Source organism: Eumetopias jubatus, unplaced genomic scaffold, assembly GCF_037043125.1.
Source record: "Eumetopias jubatus isolate StellerSeaLion01/CBP00866 unplaced genomic scaffold, mEumJub1_p1.0 scaffold_4, whole genome shotgun sequence".
NCBI lineage: Eukaryota > Metazoa > Chordata > Mammalia > Carnivora > Otariidae > Eumetopias > Eumetopias jubatus.
In genome coordinates this window covers 169,702,093-169,716,641 of record NW_028274810.1, presented here as the reverse complement: position 1 = coordinate 169,716,641, position 14,549 = coordinate 169,702,093, and the positions used below count along the sequence as shown (strand labels likewise).

Sequence of the window (14,549 nt, the reverse complement as noted above, 5' to 3'; positions counted from 1 at the left end):
CAGAGATTTAATTTGTCCTCTTGAAAACCAGATTAAATATTAGACTGTCATTTCCTATAGGTGATAGGTATTACATAATCTGGAGGAAATCAGTAAGTGCAAGATAAATATGAATTTATTTTAAATATTCTAACTGAATATTATTTCTATATCATCAACATCATTTGAATCATTTTTAGTGAAACATTTGCACTATATACTCTCATTAAAACAGGATTCTTTTCTAACAGGAGAAAGTGGCTCTTGAAAGTCCAGTCTAGATACATTACAGAATTCAGTGCAAGTGAAAGTAAAAAATGAACAGCTCTGTTCCTAATCAGGAGATTTAGAGGCATAAGTGAGATCAGTCATCACAATGAAGGCATAGGATGATAAAGCTGAGAATATATCAGAAACACTGACAGGAAAATCAGAAAGGAAACACTTTATAGACCAACTACCCATCACTGCTAAAAGACTCTTCTTATTCTTTCCTTTAAGAGAAAATATCCTAATCTATCATATTGAGCATAGAAAAGATGGAGAAGAGAAATCCCTAGCAGTACAAGATGATATACAATAAAACAGTATATAGATTCAATTTGGAAAAACAATCTTAAAATTCCATGATGGCTTTTGAACCCACATGCCTAAGTGTGCTTCCCTCCAGAAGTAGGTCCTGAGTCAAAGATTCAAGTCCACGCAGTTTATTTGGGAGGCTCAGAAAACGCTGTTCAGGGAGTGCGAACATGATGCACAGGAAGCAAAAGCAGCCTACAAGGGATGTAGAAATAGAACTCAAACTGTCTCACCCATCAAATGGGGAAGCTGGGGTGTTCATCAGCCAGTGGTTAAGACTGCTGTGTGTGGGGGTGGGAGAGTGTTAATTCCTTGGCACTCGATGCCAGCCTCGAGCAGGAGCCAAGAGGCTTCCCAGCCCAGAAAGAAAACCTTTGGGCAAAAGGAGACCTTCAGGCAAGGAAGACCTATAGTCCTTCAGGCAGGTACCAGCGGTCAGCAGGCCTCCACCCTGAAGACAGTCAGGTCCCAGAGGTAGACGGGGCATTAACATCATTGTCTACACTTTATCCTCCAAAGGAACGCCATTCCCATCTATAGTCACATCTGTGGTTGGTGTTTGATATCAGCCTTCTCTTCCTTTTCTCAACTATCCAACAGGGCATATATTTCACATTCAAGCCATTTACCCTCAAGCTATAAAGTATACAATTTTAGCTTACCTAGGTCTGTATTTCTCTCCTTGAGTCTACTTTATATTCTTCATAAATTAAAACTATAAGTCTACTCCTGTATTGTAAATTCTTTAATATCAATCTTGCTCTTAATCGAGTTGTAAAAAAAAAAAAATTACTCCTTTGGTAATAGACTTTATGATCCATAAGACATCCAAGAAAAATGGTGGTCCAGGTGGTAGGAGCTCAGGTCACACTAGCATCCAAGGAATCCTTGATGGTATTAGAGCAGAAGTAATTTTTGCAGTTCCAAAAGTACACATTGTCACAAAACAATGGGTAGGGGAGGGCGAGTAGGGGAAACAGATCTAAAACTTAATCGGGAAGGAACAATTTCAAAGAAAAGTAACTTCACTTGCTCTAAACAAATACAGTCTTAAAAATAGTCCAATCTAACCATTATTTTTCTTTGGCTGCAGGGACAGTTCCATAATATATTAGTAACTTCCTTCTAGGCCTGAAAGGTTCCTCTTTGGCCTCAGTGTTTATATAGTCAAAGTGAGATGATAATGTGCCTGGGTAAATTTTACCTAAAACAACCTTGAGTGGTGCAAGCACTTGATAAATATTATGCTTCATAATTTCAAAAAAAAAATCAATTCAGGGAATTTAGGAAATAGGCTGAAATTAATGGGAGTGTGGCATTATAGGTTTCTTGGATTTAGACAGATTTATTGTGTCACTCAACAGATATAATGAACACTGAACAAATATTGCCTGGTTAAAATTAAATTGTTTAGGTTTGAGAATGCCTAACCTAGTTTTAATAAAGTTCTTGTTTTTACGACAAATAAAAATGAAAAAATAGACAAGTACACATCACTGAAACTTTCTGGACATTTAGAGGCCCATTTCTTGGCTAGTCTTCTCTATGAACACTTACAAGCATCTGACAGAGCCACTGTTGAATGAGATTGCTGTCTAGTGGTAGGTTTTATATTTAGGTAAGGATCTGGCCACACTACCAAACCCACCATGCCCTTGAAACAAACCATTCATCATAGAATGCAGTATTTTAAAACTCAGACATCTCTCATTACAGTAAATGACATATTTAAAATCTGTATCTTTAGGATCTCAATCAGTGCTTCTCAAACAATCTGTGATGAAGAACCATTTTTAAATTAATATTTCCAGTCTATCATGTACTGATACTTCTGCAAAATATATTAAAAATGAATTATAAGAAAATGAGTTTTTTTAAGTGCACAAAATGGAAGCCCAGTTTATTATTATTATTATTAGATTCAATAGGCATAAAATTACTGTCAAATTTCTTTAAAAGTTTCTCAAGGCTTACTCAAAATTTCAGTACTTATCTTGTCACAGGCCAGTAACAGTTGCTGGGGCAGAACTGACCTGGGTCCACACTTTGAGTAGCACTGATCTAAAATAACTGTGTGCAAAAAAAAAATAAAAACAAAACAAAATAAAATAAAATGTCGTGCACGTATTTACTCAAAAGATATACTTTACCTTTGACATTCTTTCCAAATCCCAAAGAAGAAACTTTTTTGTCCACTTGTTCACTATTGTTTGACTTCTCCTTCATAACATCATCATCACTAACAATATCAGCAGAAAATTTTTTATTTTTCTTTTTGTGTCGAGGAGGAAGCTTTTTTGGAAAAGTAAACATTGGGAATATCACAAGAAACATTGCAACAGCACAAAGGAGGAATCCACTCCACCTAAAAAATTGGGAAATGTGAATAGCATTTATGGCTCTTGCATTATGAATGAGAACAAATTAGCAAAGTTGAAGTTCATGGTAATAAAATTCTCCAGGGAAAACTTCTGTAAAGCAAAACAATTGTAAAGCAGTAGGAAGTTGGACAAACTAAGAAAACATAGGACTCCTCCCTATGTTATAAATGAGAAATCCGCCTGATAATTATACTAGTATTATAATGAATATTATAATTAGCAACCGGACTAGAATTTTATTGAAATATTTGTTAGCTCTGCTATAATGTGCATTTCATAACAAATCAATAAATAAATAACTCATAAATATAATAGAAAAATAATATAGACTCTATAGCATGTTTTATGGACCAAAATAGACACATCTTTCTTAAAAGAAAACCATTCATATCTCATGTGGAATGTATTTTAAATTGCTAATGGCGGGCGCCTGGGTGGCTCAGATGGTTGGGCGTCTGCCTTCGGCTCAGGTCGTGATCCCAGGGTCCTGGGATCGAGTCCCGCATCGGGCTCCCTGCTCCTTGGGAGCCTGCTTCTCCCTCTGCCTCTCTCTCTCTCTCTGTCTCTCATGAATAAATAAATAAAATCTTTAAAAAAAAATAAAATAAATTGCTAATGGCATTCAAATATTTTTTCTGCAAGCACTTAAGAATATATTGACCCTTGGGGTGCCTGGGTGGCTCAGTTGTTAAGCGTCTGCCTTCGGCTCAGGTCATGATCCCAGGGTCCTGGGATGGAGCCCCACGTTGGGCTCCTTGCTTGGCGGGGAGCTTGCTTCTCCCTCTCCCGCTCCCCCTGCTTGTGTTCCCTCTCTCACTGTGTCTCTCTCCGTCAAATAAATAAATAAAATCTTTAAAAAAAAGAATATATTGACCCTCTTAGCTAGCCCTTACAACACTTAACCGTGAGTGCCACCAAAGACATTTATATTTGATTGTTGCCTTCAAGAACTTACAATCTACTGGTAAGGGAGCTAAAAATATAAGAAACAATCTCCAAGAAATGCAAGCATGTATACAATTAAGTGTCAGATCATGTGGTACAGACTACGAATGCTATAAAAGCTCAGATAAAGGAAATGTGTGTCAGAAAGCTTCTAGGAGAAGTAGACCGTGAGCTATGTCTTTGAACTCATCTGAGGTTGCCAAGCTGCAGAGACTAAGAAGCAAATATAGAACGTAGTACTCAAATTCTAGTCTGGCATTAGAGCCATGTGTTAAGGCCTTGGGCTTCTTGTCTGCATAATTCCTCAAGGGCAATCTCTCATCAGTCCCCTTTCAATCCTTTCTTAGCAAGTAGAGGCCCCTGATCCTACAGAACAGGGTTGCCACTTTCTTACTAGGACTCCTCAGCTCTAATCTCTGTCCTTCAAGCTTGCAAATTCTTGATGCTCAGACTCTGTCCTCTGTCTCAGCACATTCCCATCAGTTGTAACCTGAACGCAAGCAGCATTCTAAGCATCAATGTTGAATTCAACCCATTAGGAATACAGATCAATTGCAAAGTGAAAATTCATTTTTAAAAAGATAGTGCTTCTACTAAAGTACTGTTATCAGCTGTTAAAAGTCACAGTTTCACTGACAGAATAATTCCATGAACCAGTTATTAATAATCCAGTGTGCTATCTTCAAAGATACTTAGAGTTATATCAAATAAAGATTTTTAAACAATTGGGGAAAAAAGGCTTTATTTTGAGAAGATTGCTCAGGGCAGACTTCTAGCAATTTCAATTATTCAGTATAACCAAGAACCCAGTGACTGACATACTCAAAAAATTTCCTGAATAAATAAACTGAATGAGATAGATTTAAAAAAAAAAAAAAATTCTTTAAATGTCTCCAGAGAACATAGCTATGATTGTATCTGGCCCCTGTAGTACCTGGCTGCTTATGAGGCCTTTACTAATAAACTGCCCCTGCTTATCTGCCACCTTTGAATCTCTTTCTACAATTCTGCATTCAAGCCCCTTGGACTCCTTCAGTTCCAAAAGCAGAACAGGACAAACAGCGCAATATAAGGGACAGTTCTTGAGCTGTGGCTTCAGACAAATGTGGTTTTTTTTTTGTCTTGTCTTTATGACCTACTGGCTCTAAGATCCTGGGGAAATTATTTCACTTTCCCAAACCAACTTTCTCATCTGAAAGGGGAATAATGCTAACTGCTTTTTGGAGTCATCAAAATTAATAAGACAATGTATATAATGGACCTGAAAAAATGCCTGCCCCCAAATCAACAATCACTTCATGGTAGCTAGTCTTGTTTTTGTTTTTCTGTAGATCTGTACTCAGGCCCTCCCCACACCTCCACTCAGAGCCATCGACTTAAAATTATATGCAAACATTAAAGATACACTTATAGTAGTCCAGAGTAAGAGCAAATAACAGAAGGAGGGGAAGAATTATAGCAAATAAACAAAAATAATATAAAAATAGTATAAAAGTTTGGGGGTTTTTCAAAGCTGAGCAAACTGGCCCAATTCTCCAATGGTCTTCAGTAGCATTGACAAAATGCATGATATAATGATGAGGCCAAAAAAGACCCCGCGAGAAGCTGATGAAGACAGAAAAGTGCATATTAGGGGTGCCTGGGTGGCTCAGTTGGTTAAGCATCTGCCTTCAGCTCAGGTCATGGTCCCCGGGTCCTGGGATCAAGTTCTGCGTTGGGCTCCCCAGTCAGCAGGGAGTCTGCTTCTCCCTCTGCCCTGCCCCCACCCCCACTCTTGTGAGGTCTCTTGCTCTCTGTCAAACGAATAAATAAATTCTTTAAAAAAAAAAAGTGTGAGTTATATGTTAGGAAAAGACCCATCAGTAAGAACTAAAATTGAAAAACCAGGGTCCCTAAATCCCTTTTATAAACCACCCCTCAGAGATTATTCATAAAGTAGGGCCAGTTAAGTGTATTGACTAAGAGCTTTGCCCTGTACTCAGTTTTTTATCCCAGCTCTCACTGCCTCTGAGGCTTTGGGCAAGTTATTCAAATCACAGGGCATTAATTTCCTCATCTGTAAAATGGGCATAATATTAGTGAGTACATACAGTTGTTATATATGTATGCTTAAACATATGAAGTTCAAACAAAAATGTTTGTGAAGCTCTTAGTAGAATGCTTGACACACAGTAAGCACCCAATAAACATTAGCATTATTCATTCCTTCATTCCTTTCTTCAATCTTTCAGCACATGTTTATTGAAAAATCCATCATTACTGCTAGGCATTGGATTAAATAGCATTGTATCAAATAACTGTCTTTGGTCAAGGTAGAAGTCTGTTACAAACAGAGCTACTCAATAAATAAAATTCAATTTTTAATATTGGACCATTAAAACAGATAAAAGTTCCTGAACATAGATTAAATTCAAAGGACTTAATAATAGCTAACATATCCTAGATAGCAAGAACTATTTAAAGCCCCACATATATAGACTCATTTATTCCTCCTAACAACCTATGAAGTAGATACTGTAATTACTTCCATTTTATAGATTCTTTTAAAACCAACAACTGAGGCACAGAGAAGTTAAGTAAATTCCCCCAGGGTCACACAGCTATTAGGTGGCAGACAGAGATTTAAACCCTGGACAGTATGGCTTTGGGGTCTGTACTCTTAATTACTCTACTTTGCTACCAATTAGATCAATGTCTAGAAAACTTTTAAAAGTCAGCATAAAGTACTTGTAAGCCGAAAGCTCCTGTCTCCTTCCTTCTCCCTGCCCCCAAGTTGGCCCTCCTCCCCTTTCTCCCTCCCTCTAGATGTTCCCTTATTGCCATGCTCTTTTCATGGACACCTATATAGAACACAGAATGTACATTGAATGTTCATATACATACTGTCTTTTCTATGGTCTTGTCTAATCTCCTTTTCTGAGAATAAAAAAATCCTTACTCTGATTTACTTCAGAACTGCAAAGAAAACAGTGGTTGAGGCCAAAAATTTCACTAGTGGTCAAGAACTTAAAATTCCTGTGTTATTCCCCTAATGCTAACAAGGGAACTTCCTTTTGTACGATCTGAAAATTCTATGAGCCCAGGTTCATCTAAATCTTAGCACATCCATCTTCAAAGAGCATTACTTATGAAAATAAGAAGTGTTATGTAACTTAATTAATATTTCTTAACTGCTTTGAAAATAGACAGCGTTAAGCATTATTCCCATGTACTTCAGAGTTATGAGATTATCTTATAATGAAATGCAGAGATAACACAAGTTATCTAAGAAACTCTTAGAAACTCTTTTTAAAGTAATTAGTGGAAACTAATTTCTAATACTGAACTATTCTCTTTGTTATAAAATGAACATGTCTTATCAATGTATACCTATTACTAATCCATGTTAAATGAATTCAGGAAGCCAATACTTTTCAGTTAGTGCTTGCTATCATTAGAAATAACTCATGTTCAAGTTGAGGATTATGAAGAACTGAAACACAGCCCTGGCTATACGGATAAATAACCTAACATCCAAAGTTGGAGTTCTCATTCTAAGTCCGAAAAATCACTTATTTAGCAAGACAATTAAGAGCTAGCAAGTGAGAGAATAGCTAGATCTCCAGCACCTGTTGGAAAAACAATTACCAAGGGAAAAGATTCACTAAAAGTGTGACAATGGAAAAAAGGGGGGCAGGGGCTGGAGTTTTGGGCAGTCAGAGAGGGTTGACAAAGCAGAAATGCTAATCTAATAAGGAAGTGGGAAGAAAATATTTTCTAAAAGGCCCAGAAAAGATAATGAAAGCTAGGACTCGAGAACACAGGAAAGCCCCAACACAGCCACTCTCTCCTCTCCCACTCTGCTATTTATAGCTAAAAGTTCCTCAACCCTAAAGAAGGTGGATTAAGCCAATGCTCCCAAGCCCTCAGCATTAGTCCCCCATTGCTGCTATAACAAACTACCCCACACTTAGTGGCTTAAAACAACACCAATGTGTTATCTTATAGCTCTGGAGGTCAGAAGTCTCAAGTGGGTTGGCAAGGCTGCACTCCTCCCGGAGGCTCTAGAGAAGAACCTATTTTCTTGGGTTTCCTAGATTCTAGAGTCCCAAGTGTGTTCCTTGGTTCATGATACCTTCCCTCCATCCCCAAAGTACGTCACTTCAACCTCTGCTTCAATCACCATATCTCTTTCTTACTCCAACCATCCAGCCTCCCTCTTTCCCTAATAGGGACCCTTGTGATTATACAGGGCCCATTCCTGTCCGACCTCAGGAAAACCTTCCTATCTCAAGATCCTTAACTTAATCACATCGGCAGTCTCCTTTGCCATGTAAACCAACACATCCATAGGTTCTGGAGATTAGGACATGGATATCTCTGGGGGATTACTATTCTGCCTTCTACTCCCTTCTAGGCAACTTTTAGCTGTTTTTCATATTCCCATGGGGAAATTTTTATTTTAACTACAAGGGTACTATGACTTGAACTATCATTAATAACAAATGAAATGAAAAATGTAGTAAACAATTCTTACCAGTTTCCAATGAAACGAGGGTCATTCTGGTCAAGGTTAACAGGATTTCTGGGATCGACATAAAAACCAATAAGAAGTCCACCTAATAAATATCCCACTGCAGGACCAAGTGCTCCCATGACATACATGATGGCTGAGAAGACACAAGGGGAAACGTGAAATACAGAAACATGGTCCTTAAGTTTCAAGTATGGTCTAATTTCAGTCATACCATGTATGTATGTCACAGTTAAACCCAGGGAACAGCATCCAAAACCAAAGAACTTTAGAGATGTGTCTATACTTATATTTGGGTTTCAAATCATGCCCTTTATTCAGCTGCTGCCTATTGTCCTTTTAGAACATTAGAATCATGTCTGGACAGCTTTTCAGTTGTTGTTGTTGTTGTTTTAAAGATTTTATTTATTTATTTGACAGAGAGAGACACAGCCAGAGAGGCAACACAAGCAGGGGGAGTGGGAGAGGGAGAAGCAGGCTTCCCGCGGAGCAGGGAGACTGATGCGGGGCTCAATCCCAGGACCCTGGGAGCATGACCTGAGCCGAAGGCAGACGCTTAACGACTGAGCCACCCAGGCGCCCCAACTTCTGTTTTGTTTTTTAATAGAAGTGCTCAGGCCCCACCCCAGACCCACTAATTTAAATTTCTGAAAGTGCTAGTTAATGAGCAGTCACTGGATAACCCAGAGAAGATAAAAGGTCGTTTCAAAGATTAAAAAAATAAATAAATAAAAGGTCATCTCAAGATAAGAAGAAAAAGAAAAAAGTGGATGTCACTTGTCACAACTGGAAGATTCCAACAGAATGAGGAAACTCAAGGCCACATTCTACCATGAAGCTGGATTTAATTGAGTTGGCAAAGATGCTTAAGCACCTCAAATCATGAATATTTTTCAAATCACCACACTTTAGAGTCAAAGAAGAGCTCACAATGCATTTGGTTTATTGCTAATTGAGGAATCTTACTTAAAGATTAATAAATCTCCTTAAATGGCATCAGTGAAAAGATCAAACAGATAGCACCAACCCACAGCTGAATTAGAAAATAATTTTTTTAAGCACATGACCAAAGCGGGAGGGGAAGGGGTTGTATCAATAGATCAGAAAGTGTGTCATTCTATCAAAAAAAAAAAAAATTGTCCATCAAAATGGGCTTATAGCAAAAAATAACAATAAATTCATTGTCATTCCTTTATACTATTTTCACTGCTGTGATTTCAAATAAAAAAATAATTTGTCAAATCTTAAATTTTGAGGTAGGATATGAAATTCCTTGAAAGTCATAGAAAAATCTGGAGTGGGCTAACACTCCAAATCCACTTTTTTTTTTCCTGTTATTTGGAGAAAAATCTATAAACACTGTTAAGATGCTCCTGTGTTCAAGGCATGATAAACTCAGGTATAACATATTTCTCATTTCTGCTGCCATCATGCACTTAAACCACTGAATAAATAACTGGTTTGCCATACCCTTTAAATAGTACTATATTTACCAAAAAGCAAATTGAATAATCGGAATAACTTCACCTTACTTTATCTTCTGCACCTAAATAAACTTTGCATAAACTTGTACTTCCTGTTACTTATAACTACAGACAGTAATTTAACACTTGCTCTCACTTTTCATACTATTTCAAAAGAGAAAGCACACGATTTATTTTACAGAATCATCTGCTTGAAACAATAAGACATTAGCTGCTTCGACTTCTCCATCTGTTTGGAAATGGAGAATGGGAGGAAGCATAGCCACAAGTAATTGTTCTTATTCTTTTGGAAGCACGCTTTCTGGCGTTCTTTCGGAAGCATGCTCTTAATAAAATAAAATCAGAATTTTGATAACTATCTCGTTAACCTCTCTGTTTGTAGCCTGAAACAGAACTCAAGAAGAGAAAGTGCTTTTTCAGTTCCAGGTTTTCCCATATGCATATGGAGATAAAATTTATGTTTACACCTCCAGGCAAACCAGCACCATTTACAACTTAAAACTGTAATGAGGCCAAAATGTGACATGAATCATCTTCCCAAAATAGTTCTGGCATGAAAGAGACTGTCTTACAAACACAGACAGGGAAAAGGGTATTTCCGCCATACTGTTTATGCCTGGGGTACTTGAGGGCAGCATCTCGGAAGGCCCAGCAGCACAGCGTGCAGCATGGGTGCTGGCAAGACCTCGCAATTACACAGTGAATGGAAAACCAATTAAGTCACATTCACCCAAAAACCTTAACTACTTTATAAAATACAGAGAGAGCTTTTTAAAATGCAGCTATGCAATCAGAAGAAAAATATTTCTAATATATAGCAAACACTGAGGCCAACTGAATCATTCTCATAAATAGGTACGTACGTTTATACAATTGTACTATATTTATACTATGTAACGTGTCATAACTATACTACACATGCTGTATCTACAAATCAGTAAGTATATAACAGTAGAGATAGAGATAGAGAATAACTCGTGGACATGGTCCTATTTAGTAAATAAATCATTCTGGCCACTGAGCTAGCATTGATTAATTGATTAACCAATGGCACTCATTCAGAGCTTAATAGAGGGGCAAACTATTGATGCAAATTCATATCACTCACTCTCCCAGTCCAAAACTCCCAGTCTCACACACACACACACACACACACACACACACACACACACACACACACTGCCTAAAGAAAGTCTAAACTACTCTATCTGGAGTTCAAGGCTGGGACAAGTTGGCCTCCTGCCACCATTTTGGTTTTTTTCCATTTTAATCTTAAAACCTACCGCCTGCACTCAGGGGTCCACACAGACTGACTCTCAAAACAGGCCTGGGCTGAGCCACCTCCCTTCCCTTGAAGACCCACAGTGCCCCCAGGCCTTCCTATCTGTGTAAATCCTGCCCCTTCTTCAAGGCCCAACAAAGTCCAGCACTGCCCGTCCTCCCCTGAGGGGTCTCTGTCTCCTCAGAATCCCTGTAGACGACATATTATCTATTCCAGTGGCCTCCACACCTTTTCATCATGCATCCCTATCAGTAAAAGGATTTAAACATTTACCCACAGTGTCCTTTTCTGTATAAATAGTGTGTATTTCCCACCAGCCTCATTCTCAGAGCTCACACCTAACATGTCAGTAAACCCTGCTGGTTCTACCATCAGATCATAACTAATATGCCCCTCCTTCTCCATGCCTCTACCTTGGCCCAAGCCACCAAGGTCAATCAACTGGAAAATTCCTCCAGGCCTTCCAACCGATATCCCTGCTTCTGCCCTTCCTTCCCTACAATGCATTTTCAACACGGCATCCCTAACAATCTCTAGAAACGTGAGCCACGTCATGTCACTTCTCGGCTCACACCTTCCAGTGGCTTCCCACCTCCCTCAGAATAAAAGCCCAAATCCTTTTATGTGGCTACAAGGACCTGCCCCCACACCGGCCCCACCCCCTAGGATCTCTCGGCTCTGTCTCCCAACCTTCTCCTTGTTCACCCAGCTCCCGTCAAACTGACCTTCTCCCTCTTCTGCACCCTGCCAGGCACATTCCCACCTGATGGTGTTAGCACTTGCTCTGTCTGGGTCTGGGTGTGGTTGTGTAATGCTTCTCCCCCCCCCGGGTTGCCTCATGGTGCACTCCCTTACTTCCTCCAGGTAGTTAATCAAACAGCCCCTTCTCACTGAGGCCCTACTTGGCCATCCTATCTAAAAATTTAAAACTTTTTCCCCAATTCTTCCCTCTCTTTCTCTGCTTTCTTTTTTTCTCCTCAGCATATGTTGGCACTCAACATACTCTATATTTCCTTTGTTCATCTTGTGTATCGCCTGTCCTCCTCAACGAGAACATGAGCTCCAGGAGGGCAGGGATCTTGCCAGTGGTGTTCACCGACGAAGTAGTGTAGAAGGCACTCGACCCACTTCGCTCCCATTATCCATTACCTTCAGCACTCCCAGTCAGTCCGTGAACGTGCCGCTGTTACTAACCACAGATATCAGTGATAAAAGTCGTCTTCAGGGTATATCAGCTCTTGAGATATTAGCTAATCACTATCGAGTGGACAGTTTCATGTTTTTTGTCCGTTGCCATCAGAACGGAGTACACTGGCATTGGTTTTCTGTCATGATGAGGAGCTTATACGGGGAAGTCCAGACTATCCAATGAACTAGCAATAGAAATAGAACTAGAAGTTCCAAGTTTCAAGAGTGGTCTAATTCCAGTCATACCACATATACATGTCACAGTTAAACCCAGTTAACAGCATCCAAAAACAAAGAACTTTAGAGATTGTGTCTGTATTTATATTTGGGATTCGAATCATGCCCTTTATTTAGCCACTGCTGCTGTCTTTTAGAACATCAGACTCACCTGGAGAATTTTCCTCTTGCACCCCAAAGGACCGTACTACATCTCCCCTGGATTGTACACAATGCAGCTTCATACCCCTTTCAGAGAACCCTAGACCATTCCATTCATTTGAAATTGAGTATGCCTTGCTCTTCACTTGTACTTCTTCTTCAAATGTTTATATCTTATCTTTTGAAGTAGCTCTTTATCCTGGATAGCAGGAGCCATATCATATCCAGTACTATGCAGTGGTTAAATCCCAGACTACAAACTCCTGGGTTCGAATCCCTGCTTCCATTATGCGTATAAAGTGCTTAGCATATAACAAACATGAAGAAATATTAACTTGCATTTTTATATGTTGAATGATCACCTATTCATTCTCTAACAAGTATTATTAAATATTAATTTTGTATAGGCCAAATACATGCATTATTTAACAGAAGGCATACTTATCTTTATATTACCTTAATGAATTATCTTTTCTGGAGTCACTATTTTTGATCCAGGAGTTAGTTTTGATAATGGCCTGGGCAGATGGGAGTGGGAAAAGAGAATACCCAGGCCTTTCTTTCCTCACACAAAGGTCAGTATGGACTATCTTCCCGAAGCTGAGAATGTGCCTGTGGCTATTATTCTTTTTTTTAACCTTTAGGTTTTTTCCTAAGGATTACAAAATATAATATGAATTCCTTGTAGAGATAACTCTCAAGAGCACAAAAACTTAAAAAAAAAATCACCAACAATCCCTACCATCCAGATAATGATGGTAACAATAGTAATAAATACTTTTTACTATTCATATACTGCATAAGTTTTTTAAGTAGCTGGAATTATACAGTAGTTATTGTTCTGTAATATGTTTTCCCATAATACCTCAAACATTTCTTATGTCAATAAATACTTCTGGAACATTTGTTATGGCTAAATGGTGTGTCACCATGTGGCTATGACCTACTTCCTTTAATAATACCTTACTGGTACCAGCTATCCTATCACCAATATCTGATTGGGGCTATTCTTCTGAAGATTATATCAACCCTTTGTTATTACATATGATGCACGGAACTAGACCCCAACCTGAGGATTACAACCGCCCACCCCAAACCAACCTCAGCTGGGTGAGCTTTTGTAGAGCTAAGAAGCCACTATTGAATGAAGGGGGCTGAGGGGCACCTGGGTGGCTCAGTCAGGTAAGTGTCTGCCTTTGGCTCAGGTCATAATCCCAGGGTCCTGGGATGGAGCCCTCATTGGGCTCCCTGCTCAGTGGGGGGTCTGCTTCTTTCCCTCTGTCCCTCCCCCCGTATGCATGCTCTCTCAAATAAATAAATGAAATCTTTAAAAAATAAAAAATAAATAAATGAAGGGGTCTAAAAGGCCCCTTCAGTGGGAGAGGGGGCGGACATCACGACTGGTTTGACAAAGAAACAACCTTTGAGGAAGGCTGACCCACCAACAACTTAGTAACTATTCTTCACCTGCTTCTAGCATGTGAATCCTGCACTTACCTTCCCCCAAGTTGTTTTACCTTTAGACCTTCCATTTCAATTTTCTTCTTAAATTATTTTTCACCCGACTTTGTGATAATTTATGCTTCTTTACATTAAAGTACATTAACTTCTATTTTTAATCCCATTTCCCTTCACATTTTTAACTTTTCTCCTCCTGTAGATTTAACTTTTATTCTAATCTAATACCTCTTTTTACTTTTACATCATAAACTGTTTTAGCTGCTGCTCTCTTACTTTACTTTGTAATGCATTTTATCTTTTCAAAAACACTTTTCGTAAGAATTTCGATCTAAAATTAACTATCAAGTTTTTCTTTCAAA

The 14,549-nt window shown here is 38.7% G+C and overlaps 1 protein-coding gene across 2 annotated transcripts in view; it reads right to left on the bottom strand.

The window, feature by feature from the left end:
• SLCO5A1 (solute carrier organic anion transporter family member 5A1) overlaps nucleotides 1-14,549 on the bottom strand; it is a 126,503-nt gene that overhangs the window by 65,590 nt on the left and 46,364 nt on the right. For both annotated transcript variants that reach the window (XM_028112975.1, XM_028112983.1), the window contains exons 2-3: nucleotides 8,401-8,533; nucleotides 2,709-2,923 (exon numbers count right to left, since the gene is read on the bottom strand). In XM_028112975.1, the coding sequence (XP_027968776.1) occupies nucleotides 2,709-2,923; nucleotides 8,401-8,533 (348 nt within the window). The remainder of the gene's footprint in view (nucleotides 1-2,708; nucleotides 2,924-8,400; nucleotides 8,534-14,549) is intronic.